Here is a 17,559-nt window from a genome sequence, read left to right on the forward strand (position 1 = left end):
TATGATTTTGTAATGTTACTGTCCCCTCTACAAAAAAAACATAAATGCATGTATTTTTTTCCCCTTGAAACCATTAATTAAAATACTGTATAATTCCATCCACTCCTATCGAGGACTGCTTCTAGTTCTAGGTAGTGGCAATATGGCCGACCGGTGGCTTCAAATTCTCTCGTTGACCAGTACATAGCATCAGCAATCCAGGGTTTATATACATCATTTATCCAAACATATCTCATCGGGCCAGACACATCTGTACGGTGGTGGTCCTTCAAACACTAAACGTATCGTCTAAATGCAACATTATCTAGCGTGACAATGCCTGTACAAAGTTTACCGATTCGAGACTCTGCCTTCCATGTGCGACTGCTGCATCAATACTTGATTCTGCTGAAGAATTACCCAATTCTTACCAAATCCGTGACGAGGTCAGTATAGCTAACGGTAGCTAGCCTATTGAAATAGTTTGAATATAATGGGATCATTAGCTAGTTAGCTTGCAGGGGTCTTTCTCGTTATCGTATAGCTAACTAGTGTAACACCTAACAATTGACAACAATTACAACTGATGACTCATACAGAAATTGTTCTTAACTGACTTGCCTTGTTTAAAAAAAAATACATTAACTAATTTGTGGTAGACATCGTAAGGTTATGGAGCTACTTTGCAAACTATGCCTAGGCAAGGTAAACATATCCTTTTGCCAAGACCTTTCTACTTTGCTCAGTCTGTTTTCAGCCAATCAGCCTCTGCTCTAAGAACCTCCCTCATCTTTCCTGACAACAGTTGCTGTCATAGTTGCATTGTTTCAATGCACTTAAAGAAGAAAACTTTTTTCAAACTTTAACCACTACCATGGCATGAGTACAAATAAATGGTCTACATCTTTTTCAGTGGCGTTCTCTCAGCAATGGGAAATCTTCTATCGCAAGCATTGGAAGCAAAACGAAAGGCCAAAGAAGGGACCCCAGTGAAGGAGATTGACATTTCAGGACCTGCCCGCTTTGCCTTTTATGGGTAGGCATGTGATTAAAATCAGGTCCAAATCACTTGAATTTGTTAAAAAAAAATTGCAATGTACTGTATAATGAACACAGCTATTGAAATTTCCTGTTTTTGTTTCAGGTTGCTCATTACTGGGCCTGTAAGCCATTACTTTTACCAACTTATGGAGGTGTTGATGCCTACCACTGTTCCATACTGCATGGTGAAACGCTTGCTCTTGGATCGCCTCGTCTTCGCCCCTGCATTCCTGCTGCTTTTCTTCTTTGTCATGAACATCCTGGAGGTAAGTCAGCTTCTCCACTATGGAGTCTCCTGTACCATACACCTGACTAGCCCATTCATAGACGCTACTGACTTTAGCGTCTATTGACGATAGTACCTTCTGGCCGAGGGGGAACATACATTTCTTCTGTTTTTTATATTTTCCAAAACTGTATCTTTCATATCAGCGAGAAATCATTTTCAAAAAAACAAAAGTTTATATTACTACACAAATTTATAGAGTTCCCACGCAGACATATTTCCATGTTACAGCGTTTGTTTATAGAAAACAGATGCAAGACAGTCCTTGGGCTATAAGCAGTAACATTAGGTTCCTTTAGTCCATTACTGACCAACTCTCCCTGCTTGGATCAGATAGCACTGTCTTGTATAAAAAATGACAAAATACTCTTGTGTAGGGACTGCCTCTTAGTCTGTCAGTTTAGGTTGGGCCTAGTGAAATTATGCAGTACTACTCAGACAGTTAATTTCCATTAGTGGTTCATTAATTACATTCTAATCCAGACTATTGCCATGGCTGAACATTCATTTTCATCCATTCTAATGCTATTTTAGGGTAAGAGGTGGGCAGACTTCCAGAGCAAAGTGAATAGTAGTTATTGGCCTGCCTTGAAGATGAACTGGAAAGTGTGGACCCCCTTCCAGTTCATCAACATCAACTATGTGGCTGTAGAGGTGAGCAGTTCTCACTGGCTTTTCTTTTATGCATTCATCTGGAATGTAGTGGTGCTCTGTTACCAATATGTGTTGTTGTGTTTTCAGTTTCGAGTGCTGTTTGCCAACATGGTGGCCTTATTTTGGTATGCTTACCTTGCGTCTGTGAGGAAGTGAAGACTCCCAAGATCTTCTCCCTGATTACTGAAGTAAGAAGGCACAGGGTGTGCCTCTGAAGCTGCAGAACATTACAAGGACAGGCCTGTGAATACCAGTGCAGCAAGATGGTACAACCAGGCAAATTGACTGGGGTGATGTGAAGGACTTCACTCGCATACTACAAAAGTACTACACTAACGAAATCATAACACATCTAATGGGTTGTTCACATGCAGAATAACCGATAACTAAAATGTTCAATGTTAATTCTTACTACTGAAATTTCCAATCTTAAATTAATTGTGCCAAGGTGTATTTTGGTTTGAACAATGATAAATACATGTTACCTATTCTTGATAGATACAAATGTATATTATAATTTAAGATGAAGCAAATATGCTGTAGGAAGTTAATATCAGTAACAATTTCAACCTTGAATGCAATTCATTTATCACCATATGAATATGCAATGTTAAGATTGTTATCAAAGCACAATGTATTGTGTATATTGCTGACAAGGCTGGCCTGTAGTTTCCTTATGTGGACTGCATTGTTTTAGTTTGAGTCTCAACTCAACTGTGAATGTGACTGCTCTTTATCAGGTCAAATAAGGGAGCAACAGCACATCGGACTGAAACTGCCAAAGTATTTTACATCCTGATGCATTTGATTTAACTGTTTTTTATAAATGAAAGCAAAAACCAGTCCATTACATTGTTGCTGTAACTTTTGGTTTGAGTTGGAGCCATGACAATGATGGTAGACTGAGTTTTATACTTGGTTATTACTTTATTACAATGTCATTAACATTATTTCAACAAAAGCCAATATCAGCCATGCTTAATTTAAAAGTTTACAACTGACTACAAAATTAACACTGGTAATTTTTGGACAAGATAGCTTTTTCTCTATAGACATGGAATGCATAATAAGTTAAGGGCTTCAGGTGGTTTCAGGTCGATACTGGGTGTCTTCAGCCTCCCCTTAGACGGAGCGTCAGGTGAATAGTGCTTAGATTTCTGACACCATAGTCTTCCAGTTTCTTGCCATCATCGAGCTGCTTGCCCTCGTGAATCAGCCTCTGTTGGTCGGCTGGGACTCCCTCCTTGTTTTGGACCTTGGCTTTGAACTGGGTTACAGTCTCACCTGACACCACCTCATATGTGTGTGTCTGGCCCTTTTCGTTTTTCAGGAACACCTGGATATGAGTGGGTTCTGTAATCAGCACCATCACTTTGGATCCTGAATGCAGGCCATAGTCACTCAAAGTTTTTGAATCATCGCTGAGACTGATGTTGTTCCCATTGACACCTGACAGCCTCTGCCTTTCTATGGCCACTCCAAAGTGTTGCTTGATCAGACTCTTGAGAGACCCCACGGTGGTGTGTGGCTGAACCGTCAGGGGATGTGAGTCCCCATTCAACAGTGTTATAGTGAGTTCCATGATAGATATCTGAAAGAGGATTTCATGTATTATTTATTTGGCCTTACAATAGCATAGCTCAATTGAATGATTTAGTCTTAACACTTTACTTAAAGCCTGCTGGTATAATGCTTTATAACTGTCTGAAAGCATTTATGATACTTTATCTTGTGTCTCTATCAGCATTTCTGCTGACTCAAATGGTTGGAATTTAGTGAGAATCATTATGAGATGATTGACAGACACAAGGTGGTATTGTCATACATGCTCATGACAATTTATACAACATATTATAACCTTTATATTAACCTACAGGATTCAAGGTTACCATTGATTCAGCCCATTGCAATAACTAAAATTATGTGCAATAGAATTGCTTGATAGCTATTTAGCTTTAACAGCAGAGTTATATAAAGTATTATAGCCTAATGATGAAAAAAATACTTACCCTTTTCAGTAGATATTGTTGAGAAGTCCTTGTTGTGAAGTCTTGCAAACTGTTTCAACAAATAGTTTTGAGAAATCGGTATGTTGACAAAAACAACTTCTGTGATTGAAGATGGTGACCGTGTACAGCTGAGCCTGGTATATAACAGCTGATAAACCCCGCCCCTCAAATTCAGATTCGTTTTCCCTCTCTGCCTCCCACCACTTTCGGTTTCTATTCTCTGATAATAATGATGTAGTCTGCTGCTATTTATAGAAAGTTGTGTATAATAAATGGTTTGTTTGTTATTGTTGAGTTAAGACTTAGAACAGAGTAAGAGCCTAAACCCCATGAAATAAACTAGCCCAATGACTTGCTCCCATTCCAAGGATGTAAAAAAATATATATTTTGTTGGCATTTATACATATCACACAAACATGTATAAAGCTCATTCCATATAATTCTATACAATTCCATCATTCTACATCTTTCCCTATAATTCTAGACAATTCCCTATCATTCACACAGATACTGTATGTTGGACACAAGAAGGAGAAACCCTTATAGATCATTCCCTATAATTCTAGACAATTCCTTATCATTCACACAGATACTATGTCGGACACCAGAAAGAGAAACCTAATATCATTGTCGATGAAACCCCATCCTTGGGAAAACCCAGGACCAGATTATACTGATAATGACTAACAACTGCAGGTATCTTGTGATACGTCAGACATACGTGAGTGCAGAGGGAATTTTAACAGCAATACAAATAGACACACCCTGCCTCACCTTTCCCAAAATGAAAGCAAGTCAGCAGTTGAACCATCACGTGTTATTGTCAGCAGTTGAACCATATGGCTTTTGGACTTCACATCTCAGACTACCCAAAGTTATTCACCCTTATCTTCTCTAGTACAAACTGTAACCAGTGGAAGTACATTTACTTGCATGTTCTCCAGTAAAGCCTATTTTATTTCTGCATCTGTGGACATCTCCAAGAGTCAATGACCTCTGTGCATTTTGCTAATGTAATTGTAATGAGTCAGAACTGATGTTAGCTGAGGTAAGTGGTATTGAAAGCTGTTCAGAGACTACTGAGAAGTACAGTGCATTCAGAAAGTATTCAGACCCCTTGACTTTTTCCACATTTTGATACGTTACACCCTTAATTGTAAAATCTATTCAATGATTTAATTTCCTCATCAATGTACACACACTACCCCATGACAAAGCAAAAACAGGTTTTTATAAATGTTTGCAAATGTATTATAAATAAGAACAAATCACATTTACCACTATTCCGACCCTTTACTCAGTATTTTGTTGAAGCACCTTTGGCAGCGATTACAGCCTCAGTCTTCTTGGGTATCACGCCTCAAGCCTGGCACACCTGTATTTGTGGAGTTTCTCCCATTCTTCTCTGGAAATCCATTCAAGCTGTCAGGTTGAATGTGGATCGTCGCTGCACAGCTATTTTCAGGTCTCTAGAGATGTTCGAGTCTGGACTCTGGCTGAGCCACTCAAGGACATTCAGAGACTTGTCCCAATGCCACTCCTGCGTTGTCTTGGCTGTGTGCTTAGGGTCGTTGTCCTGTTGGAAGGTGAACCTTCGCCCCAGTCTGAGGTCCTGTGCGCTCTGGAGCAGGTTTTCATCAAGTATCTCTCCATGTAAATAGTCTGGTGTCCATTTGATTAATTGTTCAGCAGTCTTATGGCTTGGGGGTAGAAGCTGTTAAGGAGCCTTTTGGTCCTAGACTTGGCGCTCCGGTACTGCTTGTCGTGCGGTAGCAGAGAAAACAGTCTATGGCTTGGGTGACTGGAGTCCCAGACAATGTTTTGGGCTTTCCTCTGACACCTTTTTATTTTTTAATTTATTTTTTCACCTTTATTTAAGCAGGGGGACACGTCTGGCACTGCAGGATTTGAGTCCCTGGCGGCGTAGTGTGTTACTGATGGTAGGCTTTGTTACTTTGGTCCCACCTCTCTGCAGGTCATTCACTAGGTCCCCCCGTGTGGTTCTGGGATTTTTGCTCACCGTTCTTGTGATCATTTTGACCCCACGGGGTGAGATCTTGCGTGGAGCCCCAGATCGAGGGAGATTATCAGTGGTCTTGTATGTCTTCCATTTCCTAATAATTGCTCCCACAGTTGATTTCTTCAAACCAAGCTGCTTACCTATTGCAGATTCAGTCTTCCCAGCCTGGTGCAGGTCTACAAATTTGTTTCTGGTGTCCTTTGACAGCTCTTTGGTCTTGGCCATAGTGGAGTTTGGAGTGTGAATGTTTGAGGTTGTGGACAGGTATTTTTTTATACTGATAACAAGTTCAAACAGGTGCCATTAATACAGGTAACGAGTGGAGGACAGAGGAGCCTCTTAAATAAGAAGTTACAGGTCTGTGAGAGACAGAAATCTTGCTTGTTTGTAGGTGACCAAATACTTATTTTCCACCATAATTTGCAAAAAAATTCATTAAAAATCCTACAATGTGATTTTCTGGATTTTTTTTCTCATTTTGTCTGTCATAGTTGAAGTGTACCTATGATGAAAATTACAGGCCTCTCATCTTTTTAAGTGGGAGAACTTGCACAATTGGTGGCTGACTAAATACTTTTTCGCCCCACTGTAACAGAAGTATGTGAGGGAGTTCCATAACTTCCATTTCAAATTTCCACTCGCGCAGCGCCCGAAACCCAAAAACTGACACTCATCCCACGAACAATAGGTTTTCAAAGTAGCCCTACACTACCGACATGACAACTCGGTCATGGTTGTTCTAGGTCAAACAGAAAATATCCTTTCAACACGCGCGCCCAGATGGCGCTGGGACCCCTGTCGGTAGAGCTATGGCCAAGACTTTGAATCTGAGGGTCCAGGGGTTCAAAATAAATTATATATTTTGTTGTGGTATATTGACTGAAAAATACGTAATGTAGCCCCCTGTTGCCCACGGACAGCCAGTGATGTGAATTCAAACTATTAATGCCAATGTACAGCACACATCTTTCGGTAAGGACTTTTATTTTGAAGACCGAAGGTTCTTTGTATTTGACACGGAAGTGATTCCATACATTTCTGCAAAATGTTTCCAGGTTATCAATGCCCACCAAGACAGACGTCCATGCGTGTTTGTTGTTGACGTCTATATTTCCCCTTATTTCAGTGTTTAGACGGGATTTAGGTCTCCTAAAATGTCGAGATTAATCGTCAAAAACCTTCCAAACGGGGTAAATTATGTTAGAATGTGTTGTTGAATGGAGGATGGAGTTTGAACCAGTATCTGGGCTTGAGAAGACTAATATGACGAGATATTTTCTGACGCCCAGGATCCTTTAATCCTTTAAAGTCCCGATAATACGCTCTGCAAACTTGATCATGTTCAAATACGTTCGGTATTTCGCATAGCAACTATCGTCACTACTGCCGTTATGTACTTCCAAAAAATGTATAATTTAAATATCAATGATTTTTCGGGTTACTGTACTGCTGCTGGATCAGCCGACCTGCGTGGCAGTATTGAGTAATTTGCGCACTTGGTCAAAAACAATACTTTTTATACATGCATTTTGTTGATGTACATTACCGTGCGTAATAGCGAAAGTCAATGTTTTGAGTACCGAACGTATTTTGTCATTGTTGCGTTTTCAGATCAGGTTAATGCGATATTGAATTTATGGTACTGGTTCAGGTGGAGTGTAGCTACAGATCTAAGCTAACCGTAAAGGGCTAAAACTACACAACAAATCATTGTATCTACTATTTCGTTCTTGAATTACAGGGGCTAATGTGTGGTAAACTGGAGATGAGTTTGGCCTACGTTTGTGACTGAATTTACTTAACCTGAGTTTAGTTAATGATCGAGTTTACGTTTACCTTAGTTCAAAATGAACTTCTAGCCCCTACCCTCTTAGGCACTTGGGTATCTGAAAGGATATAATAATATATGTAACTATGTCTGAAGTGGTAGCTCCATCTTGTTTGCTGATAGGCCAAGCAGAGTTATCAATCCTCTTAGATGTTTTCTCCACAAGTGCCGATGGAGTAGTGGCTAGGTCTGGGTTGATTTGTTATTCAGGGTTTGTTAAACTGAGTTTAGGTTACTAATGACGAGCTTTGCCTGCAGATGAAGGAGGAGCGGTTCAAGGAGATGTTTGCCGCCTTCGGAACCTTGACAGACTGCGGCCTGAAGTTCACCAAGGAGGGCAAGTTCCGCAAGTTTGGATTTGTGGGCTTCAAGACTGAGGAGGATGCGGACAAGGCGCTGAAGCATTTCAATAAAAGCTTTGTAGACACGTCCAGAGTAACGGTGAGACAGTTAGCCACCCATACTACTGAGTAGTGGTGAGATGGACAGCTAGCCAATCACAGATTGTATGTCAAATTGGATTCGCTAGCCTGGTTGACAGATAATGCCATCGTCTTCTCTGATAGTGTGTGTTGTTTTTGCCCAGGTGGAGATGTGCAAGTCGTTTGGGGACCCCACTAAGGCCAGAGCCTGGAGTAAACACTCCCGTGGCCCAGCCACAGCCCCCAGGGAGAATAACAAGGTACAGTATAAGGATAGGGCTGCAGTCAAGTGTTTAATGTTTTTGAATGTTTCACACCATGAGATGTTCCCTTCATCTTCTGGTCATGTCTACACACAGGGTCCTGGGTAACATTGAGGAGTTATTATATTGGGTGTTAATGTACCATAATAACAGGGTACATACTATGATGTATTTTGTGCTGAATTGTTGTGAGAGATCATATCTATTCTTACATTTTTCTCTTGTGTGTTTTTTTTCCACCAGGAGAAGAAGAAAAAGGAATCCCCCAGTATTCTAGGCAAAGTAAGTACACATCTGCCTGGCAGAGGAAATACACTATGGATGGTGTGTAAGATATTGCAAATGCCTGAAGTGTTGACAATTATTCTCTTCCTTGACATTCTGGTGATCTGTTTCATATTATTTCTGTTTAAACTTGTGTGTCAGCTGGAGGATGACGAGGGTTTCCAGGAGTTTGTGTCAGTGCATCAGAACCGCAACCAGGCATCTACCTGGGCCAACGACACTCTGCCCCAATCAGCAGCCCCCGAGACCGGACAGGGGAGGAGTCAGGAGAAGAAGCCTGCCTCCGATGATTACCTTAACTTTGATGAGTCAGATGAGGAGGAGGAAGACCAGGGTAGGTACACATGCTTACATAGACCCTTTGTCTGACAGATGCCGGTGAGGATCTGTGTGTGTAAACGGTGTGTTTTCACTGTCAGGTGCTGATAAGGAGGCTCTGAAGTCTGGCCTGTCTGATATGGAGTACCTGCGCTCCAAAGTGGCACAGACAGAGGGTGCTGCTGTGGAGAAGAACAATGACGATGAGGATGAAGATGCGGAAGACGAGCCTGCCGCTGTGCAGCAGACAGATGGTGCCTATGAGAGTAGGGACACAGACTGTATCCAGAGGGCCTCAGCACCAGCCACTTCACTGGATCAAAGCCAGGGCAAACCTGGCAAACAGCAGGAGGTAGGGCAGACTCCTAACCTTTAACCCCTAGCACTTGACGGGCACCAATAACCCTCAAACCTTGGGATTGTATATTTGACCTCAAATCCAACCTTAATCGAACTGATGGAGGTTAGCAGTTAAAACAGCATAATGGTGTAGCATTCTGACAGTGCTATTAAGGTTGAGGGTTTTCATTACCTTTTTCCCTTTGGTAAAATATGTGTGTGTGTGTGTGCGTCTGTGTATCTCTCTGCGTTCCACAGACTGAGCCCACCACTGAGTTCACAGTGAAGCTAAGAGGATGTCCCTTCAATGTCAAAGAGGTAAGTGTGTGTGGGTTTTTGGGCATGGCATGGGGGTGTGATGAGTTCAGATGATTGTGAAAAGGGAGATATGTCCTTCTATTATTAACAATGATGCAGTTGTTTGTTTATGTATGACTTCTTGGGTTGTTAATGTGTGAAATCAACAGCAACAAGTACGAGAGTTCATGACTCCTCTGAAGCCTGCAGCCATTCGAATCATCAAGAACGCCACTGGCAACAAAACCGGGTATATATATGTGGACGTGCGGTCAGAAGAGGAGGTTGAAAAGGCTCTGAAGAAGAACAAAGATTACATGGGTAAGAATCAGACTGTTGTGTGTGTGCATGTTGGTTTCCTCACTGAGAATATAGAGACATGTATTGTGTTTGTTTGTCCTAAGGGGGGCGCTATATTGAGGTTTTTCGGACTAGTGTGAGGGGTGAGGTGCGCCCGGCGAGGCGGGAGAAAGGGACCGAGAGGAGCTTCACCAGGGAGCTGAAGGATGATGAGGAAGAGGAAGATGTTGCAGAGTCAGGAAGACTCTTCATAAGGAATCTGCCCTACACTTGTACAGAAGAGGAGCTCCAAGACCTATTCTCCAAGCAAGGTGTGCACACACACACACATACTGTACTCCAAGCAAGGAGTTCACACACAGCTCCACGACTTATTCTCCAAGCAAGGTGTGCACACACACACATACTGTACTCCAAGCAAGGAGTTCACACACAGCTCCAAGACTTATTCTCCAAGCAAGGTGTGCACACACACACACACACACATACTGTACTCCAAGCAAGGAGTTCACACACACCCCTGACCCCTCAGCCTGTGTTACAGGTCCTCTGGCTGAAGTGGTTTTCCCCATCGACAATCTGACCAAGAAGCCTAAAGGATATGCCTTCGTCTCTTACATGATCCCTGAGAATGCAGTGACAGCACTGGCCCAGCTAGATGGACACATATTCCAGGTACTAATCTCACACCCTTACCCATTGTGTGTTTCTGGCCATTAACCTGTAACATATAACCTTCTATACCCCCATCTCTTTCTCTCTCAGGGCAGGATGCTGCACCTGCTTCCATCCACTCTGAAAAAGGAGAAGTCTGACTCTGCCCACTCTGGCCCAGGCTCCTCCTCCTACAAACGGCAGAAAGACGCCAAGAACAAAGCCAGTAGTACAAGGTCAGTTACAGTCTAAAGACATCTCTCCTTAGTTTAAAATCTCTCTAAATTGTCCTAGTTTATGTTTACAACCCAGTACTGGAATTGTTCAGTAATCTTATTGCCTTTTTGTGTTTGTTCACATTTTGATGTTTGTCACTCTACAGCTCCCATAACTGGAACACCCTGTTTCTGGGCACCAGTGCTGTAGCAGATGCTATCGCTGAAAAATACAACACCACCAAGAGCCAAGTCCTGGACCATGTGAGTTCTACTCTCCCGTCTCCTCGGCCCCTTTTACCCATCTTCCCTTACCACCGAATACACCTTTCCCCCACCCTCTACCCCATCATCTTTAATGATGTGATTCTCAGGAGTCTAAGGGGAGTGTAGCAGTGAGGATGGCTTTAGGAGAGACTCAAATTGTCCAGGAGACTCGACAGTTCCTGTTGGACAACCACGTTTGTCTGGACTCCTTCAGTCAGGTATGTTGTAAAACACTTTCTAGGATGTGCTAACCGTCCATAAAGGACATAACATTCTATAAAGTTTAGAACATTATTTAAAGTTATAATTTTGGATTCCGGTTATTTGTGTCTGTGTGTTTAGGCGGCGGGGCCTCGTAGCATGTCTGTGTTCCTGGTGAAGAATCTTCCAGCGGGAGTGACGGTGGAGAACCTGGAGGAACTGTTCTCGCCGCATGGCACCCTGGGTAGAGTGCTGCTGCCGCCTGCAGGCTTGACTGCCATCATAGAATACCTGGAACCCACTGAGGCCAAACAAGCCTTCACTAGACTGGCATACAGCAAGGTGTGTGTGTGTTCGTTCCATACAAATTTTGCCTATATAATGTAAAAATAGAATGCTGTCTGAGGAAGACCATGGTCCTGTTCAGGGAAGTATATGTAACGGATGTGAAACGGCTAGCTAGTTAGCGGTGGTGCGCACTAAATAGCGTTTCAATCGGTGACGTCACTTGCTCTGAGACCTTGAAGTAGTGGTTCCCCTTGCTCTGCAAGGGCCGTGGCTTTTGTGGAGCGATGGGTAACGATGCTTCGTGGGTGACTGTTGTTGATGTGTGCAGAGCGTCCCTGGTTCGCACCCGGGTATGGTCTAAAGTTATACTGTTACATATACTGTAACATATACTGCCTCACTCTCTAGTTCCAGCATGTCCCCCTATATTTGGAGTGGGCCCCTACGGGAGTATTCTCAGCAGCCATGCCTAGCAAGACACTTACACCAGATCCGGAGTCCACCACCAAAACCTCAGCACAGGAGGAGGAGGTGGAGGAGGAGGAGGAGGAAGCACTGGGATCCACCCTCTTCATCAAGAACCTCAACTTCACCACAACAGAGGAGACATTGCGTGAGGTAGGGTTAGCATTAGATGAGGAATAGAGGATGAGTGAGTCATAGAGGATGCAGTTAGGTCGGAAGTTTTGTTGAATGGCTCATGTTTTTGGTTTGTGTCTTTCTATAGACCTTCTCCAAATGTGGCACATTGAAGACCTGCACCATCTCTAAGAAAAAAGACAAGACCGGTACTGAACATGACATTTTAAAGGCTGCGTGGTCAATCCCACGTCTGCATTGGCCTTGCAGCATTTATGGTTATATGGCCTCTGCAGAAGTCAGGGCGTTGATACTTCTTGCGAATCGCGGAGCAGCACAGAGCCGCCCTCACCTACTGTCAATCAAATCATTTCAATGCGGAGCTATACAGAGCCCTCCGCATTCATTGTTACATACATTTGGGAGGTGCACAGCAATGTGGAACATAGCTAAATTTGGCCTCTGTGTGCCTCCGGAGGCTCCGCAACTACTTCAGTCTCCGACCACAAACATAAATTGAACATTGGTGTTCTGTGCTGTTTTGTCCCTGTAGGTCAGCTGTTGTCCATGGGGTATGGCTTTGTCACCTATCGGACGCAGAAGGCAGCAGAGAAGGCCATAAGGCAGCTTCAGGTATTGACCCTAGCCCTGATCCTGAACCTTTAACCTCTACACCTATAGATACTGACCTCACCTCTTTCTGTCTCTCTCATCCCCCCCATCTCACTTCTTTCTCTAAGCACTGCAGTGTGGATGAACACCAGTTGGAGTTGAAAGTGTCTGAGAGAGCCACCAAGTGAGTCACTCCATCATACTAATACCATCCATCATACATGGTTACATTAATTAACAACAAACTGATAGGAGTAATTACAGTGCATTCGAAAAGTATTCAAACCCCTTGACTTTTTCGATATTTGGTTACGGTATAGCCTTTTTCTGAATTGAATGGGAGAAAATAATGACCACTACAGGGAATAGAGTGTTGACTAGTAACCAAAAGGTTGCAAGATCGAATTCCCGAGCTGACAAGGTAAAAACGTCGTTCTGCCCCGTCATTGAAAATAAGAATTTGTTCTTAACCACTTCTTAGGGATCAAATCTCGTTAACGGGATCGATTTGACAACATCCGGTGAAATGGCAGATCTCCAAATTCAAATTATTAGAAATATTTAACTTTAATACAATCACAAGTGCAATACACGAAATGAAAGCTTTACTTCTTGTTAATCCAGCCACCATGTCAGATTTCAAAAAGGCTTTACGGCGAAAGCAAACCATGCTATTATCTGAGGACAGCACCCCATCAAACAAACACAGACAATCATTTCATCCCGCCAAGCACGACACAAAACTCAGAAATAACGATATAATTCTTTGACGAGCTCTTTGAAGAGCTTCTTCTGTTGGCACTCCAATATGTCCCATAAACATCACAAATGGTCCTTTTGTTCAATTAATTCCGTCGCTATATCTCAAATGTCCATTTATTTGGCGCGTTTGATCCAGAATAACACCAGTTCCAACTCGCGCAACATGACTACAAAATCTCAAAATTACCTGTAATCTTTGTCCAAACATTTCAAACAACTTTCCTAATACAACTTCAGGTATTTTTTTAACGTAAATAATCAATAAAATGTAAGACGGGATAAACTGCGCTCAATAGCGGATAAAAACAAAGTGGAGCGAGCTTTCAGGTCGCGCGCCCCAACCACAACAGTACACTAGACTCAACCTTTGTTCTGAACAGCCCTACTTCTTCATTACACAAAGGAAAAACATCAACCAATTTCTAAAGACTGACATCCAGTGGAAGTGATAAGAACTGCAAGCAAGTGCCTTAAAAATCTAGATCCTCATTGAAAACACTCACCTAAAAAAAAAAAAATTCCTGGATGATTTGTCCTCAGGGTTTCGCCTGCCAAATAAGTTCTGTTATACTCAGACATCATTCAAACAGTTTTAGAAACTTCAGAGTGTTTTCTATCCAAATCTACTAATAATATGCATATCCTAGCTTCTGGGCCTGAGTAGCAGGCAGTTTACTTTGGGCACGCTTTTCACCCGGGTGTGAAAATACCACCCCCTAGCCTAGGGAGGTTATTAACGGACTTGCCTAGTTAAATAAAGGTCAAATAAAAAAATACCCCATAATGACAAAGCAAAACCAGGTTTAGACATTTTGGCAAATGTATTAAATTAAATACTGGAAATGTAACATTTACATAAGTATTCAGACCCTTTACTCAGTATTGTGTTTTAGCAGCGATTACAGCCTAGAGTCCTCTTGGGTATGATGCTACAAGCTTGGCACACCTGTATTTTCAGAGTTTCTCCCATTCTTCTCTGCAGAGCCTCAAGTTATGTCAGGTTGAATGGGGATTGTCGCTGCACAGCTTTTTTCAGGTCTCTCCAGAGATGTTTGATCGGGTTTAAGTCCGGACTCTAGCTGGGCCACTTAAGGACATTCAGAGACTTGTCCAGAAGCCACTCCTGCGTTGCCTTGGCTGTGTGCTTAGGGTCTTTGTCCAGTCGGAAGGTGAACCTTTGCCCAAGTCTGAGGTCCTGCGTGCTCTGGAGCAGGTTTTCATCAAGGATCTCTCTGTACTTTGCTCCGTTCATCTTACCCTTGATCCCGACTAGACTCCCAGTCTCTGCTGCTGAAAACATCCCCACAGCATGATGCTGCCACCACCATGCGTCACCATTGGGATGGTGCCAGGTTTCCTCCAGATGTGATGCTTGGCATTCAGGCCGAAGAGTACAATCTTGGTTTCATCAGACCTGAGAATCTTGTTTCTCATGGTCTGAGAGTACTTTAGGTGCCTTTTGGGAAATTCCAAGCGGGCTGTTATGTGCCTTTTACTGAGAAGTGGCTTCCGTCTGGCCACTCTACCATAAAGACCTGATTGGTGGAGTTCTGCAGAGATGATTGTCCTTCTGGAAGGTTCTCCCATCTCCACAGAGGAACTCTGGAGTTCTATCAGAATGAACATCGGGTTCTTGGTCACCTCCCTGACCAAAGCCTTCTCTCCCGATTGTTCAGTTTGGCCTGGCGGCCAGCTCTAGAAAATTTGTGGTTCCAAACTTATTCCATTTAAGAATGATGGAGGCAACTGTGTTCTTGGGGACATTCAATGCTGCAAAAATGTTTTGATACCCTTCCCCAGATGTGTGCATCAACACAATCCTGTCTCTGAGCTCTACGGACAATTCCCACGACCTCATGGCTTGGTTTTTTCTCTGACATGCACTGTCAACTGTGGGACCTTATATAGACAGGTGTGTGTGCCTTTCCAAATCATGTCCAATCAATTGAATTTACCACAGGTGGACTCCTAGTTGGAGAAACATCTCAAGGATGGTCAATGGAAACGGGGTGCATCTGAGCTCAATTTTGAGTCTCATCGCAAAGGGTCTAAATACTTATGTAATTAAGGTATTTCTGTCTTATTTTTATAAATTTGCAAGAATGTCTAAACCTGTTTTTGCTTTGACGTTATTGGGTATTGTGTGTAGATTGATGAGGGATAATGTTCTACTTAATACATTTTAGAATAAGGCTGTAATGTAACAAATTGTGGAGAAGGGGTCTGAATACTTTCCGAATGATCTGTATAAGCATTTATGATGACACAATGCAGCATTTATCCTCCGTGGCAGACCAGGGGGTTTGGTCAAAACGTTTACACAGATCAGACACGGACAGAGTATGAATAGCTCTGTTTCAAGGGTGTTTATTTAAATAATAAATCAAAAGGAAAAGGATAGGTCTCCCCCATGAGACCCTCTCCAGGGTACCGCCATCTGGGCTCCGGGTCTCGCTGTATCCTGTCGGGCACAAAAACTGAACTCCCTGCACATACCTTTGCAACCGTCCTCAACTATACGGGAGTCCTTTCTTCTCCCGCTCTCCTTTGTGTGCTGCCCTTCTGGCAGCTTTATGGGCCTTGCACAGCTGGTCAGCAATCAGCCCTTGATTACTCACCAGCTCCCAATTAGTCCTGGCCTGAGAGCCCGTCGAGACCTTGCACGTCCAGCAGATGGAGCCTTCGCCACGTGATGTATACTGTCACCAGGCCTCGACGAGTCTCCCCCTGGTGGCTGACCTGTATGCCACACCTTATAGATATGTGAGTATTTTGTAATTTTTTTGTATTTGTTTATTTTGTATAGGTCTGCAGTAGTGTCTCGTAAGAAGCAGGCAGAGGGGAAACAGACCAGCTCTAAGATCCTTGTACGCAATGTCCCCTTCCAGGCCACAGTCAGGGAGATACGAGAGCTCTTCTGGTAATCTCTATATATATACGCATGCACAGACATCCTCAGAGCTTTCTCACTGAGACATTGCATTTTTCATCACTCACTTATGATGATAATATGTATATCCCCTCCAGCACGTTTGGGGAGCTGAAGACTGTTCGTCTGCCAAAGAAAGCGTCCGGTACTGGCACGGGGGCTCACCGCGGGTTTGGCTTTGTAGACTTCCTCACCAAACAGGATGCAAAGGTGAGTGAGGATGAATGAGCACGGTGTGTGTTATTTCTTGTTTCCCCTTTAAAATGTGTGTTGTTGCTGTACAGTAGTGTTGACCGGTCTTGTTATTTCTTGTGTCCCCTGTAGAAAGCATTCTCAGCACTGTGCCACAGCACCCATCTGTATGGGCGGCGGCTGGTTCTAGAGTGGGCCGACGCTGAAGACACTGTAGAGACGCTACGCAGGAAAACAGCAGAGCATTTCCATGGTAACACCCAGCGTACAGATGCAGTAATACATTTCAGATTGATGTTTTGAGAAACCTGTTCTCTGATGTCCCTGTCTCTCTCTTTCTCTTAGACATTCCTAAGAAGAAGCGGAAGGCCGAGGTGATGGAGGGTATTATGGAGACGATGGAGGCTGGGGGGACAGAGGATGACTGACCTCTCAACCACACACCCCAACCCAGCCCCGATTGTTGCTCTGTCGACCCATGTGGGTAGGAATGACTGTGTAATCTGAACCTGAGTGACAGGAGAAGAAAGAATCAGATGGACCAGAACTCGACAGAAGCCAATTATTTTGTCAGTGATTCTGTTCAAAGCCTTGACAATCCTCTCAAACACGCTGAGGGAATTTGACAGAGCGTTGTTGTTATGAGGAACGGGTGTGGGTGTGTGAGGAGAAAGCGGGACAGAGAGAGCGAATGTCTGAGAGAGCTCTGATGATGCATGGGACTCTGATGACATGATTGATAGGATTATTTGTACACAACAATTAAATGTTACCTATCTGCTACTGTAGCTTTAAGTTTTTATTGAATTGTATTTTAT

General features: G+C 43.1%; 3 protein-coding genes across 3 annotated transcripts; 2 read left to right on the forward strand and 1 right to left on the reverse strand.

The window, feature by feature from the left end:
• The first annotated feature begins 198 nt into the window (after positions 1–198).
• Positions 199–2,805, forward strand: pxmp2 (peroxisomal membrane protein 2). Its single transcript, XM_029678251.2, has 5 exons — positions 199–425; positions 893–1,015; positions 1,124–1,286; positions 1,841–1,960; positions 2,048–2,805. Exons 1-5 carry the CDS (start codon positions 316–318, stop codon positions 2,114–2,116), a joined length of 585 nt encoding a protein of 194 aa, XP_029534111.1. The 5' UTR covers positions 199–315; the 3' UTR covers positions 2,117–2,805.
• A 62-nt stretch (positions 2,806–2,867) lies between these two features.
• LOC135574734 (polyubiquitin-like) lies at positions 2,868–3,542 on the reverse strand. The gene has a single exon (XM_065026685.1). It carries the CDS (start codon positions 3,540–3,542, stop codon positions 3,072–3,074), a length of 471 nt encoding a protein of 156 aa, XP_064882757.1. The 3' UTR covers positions 2,868–3,071.
• A 3,497-nt stretch (positions 3,543–7,039) lies between these two features.
• On the forward strand, positions 7,040–17,529 carry rbm19 (RNA binding motif protein 19). The gene is made up of 22 exons (XM_029678253.2): positions 7,040–7,180; positions 8,077–8,259; positions 8,405–8,500; positions 8,747–8,785; positions 8,930–9,122; positions 9,208–9,458; positions 9,704–9,763; positions 9,913–10,063; positions 10,147–10,353; positions 10,587–10,717; positions 10,808–10,932; positions 11,079–11,175; positions 11,286–11,396; positions 11,521–11,721; positions 12,076–12,285; positions 12,395–12,455; positions 12,800–12,879; positions 12,987–13,042; positions 16,427–16,540; positions 16,648–16,759; positions 16,874–16,994; positions 17,087–17,529. The coding sequence occupies exons 1-22, from the start codon at positions 7,145–7,147 to the stop codon at positions 17,167–17,169; spliced, it is 2,718 nt and encodes a 905-aa protein (XP_029534113.2). The 5' UTR covers positions 7,040–7,144; the 3' UTR covers positions 17,170–17,529.
• The last annotated feature ends 30 nt before the right edge of the window (positions 17,530–17,559 follow it).

Source organism: Oncorhynchus nerka, linkage group LG13, assembly GCF_034236695.1.
Source record: "Oncorhynchus nerka isolate Pitt River linkage group LG13, Oner_Uvic_2.0, whole genome shotgun sequence".
NCBI classification, from domain to species: Eukaryota; Metazoa; Chordata; class Actinopteri; order Salmoniformes; family Salmonidae; genus Oncorhynchus; species Oncorhynchus nerka.

Bases quoted from the DNA above. Each gene is read 5' to 3' on its own strand.
- pxmp2 (XM_029678251.2), top strand. From the start codon at position 316: ATGCCTGTACAAAGTTTACCGATTCGAGACTCTGCCTTCCATGTGCGA. The intron at 1,016-1,123 runs GTAGGCATGTGA...TTTTTGTTTCAG, and splicing joins GCCCGCTTTGCCTTTTATGG to GTTGCTCATTACTGGGCCTG. The intron at 1,287-1,840 runs GTAAGTCAGCTT...ATGCTATTTTAG, and splicing joins TTGTCATGAACATCCTGGAG to GGTAAGAGGTGGGCAGACTT.
- LOC135574734 (XM_065026685.1), bottom strand. From the start codon at position 3,542: ATGGAACTCACTATAACACTGTTGAATGGGGACTCACATCCCCTGACG.
- rbm19 (XM_029678253.2), top strand. From the start codon at position 7,145: ATGTCGAGATTAATCGTCAAAAACCTTCCAAACGGG. The intron at 9,123-9,207 runs GTAGGTACACAT...TTTCACTGTCAG, and splicing joins TGAGGAGGAGGAAGACCAGG to GTGCTGATAAGGAGGCTCTG. The intron at 10,933-11,078 runs GTCAGTTACAGT...GTCACTCTACAG, and splicing joins AACAAAGCCAGTAGTACAAG to CTCCCATAACTGGAACACCC.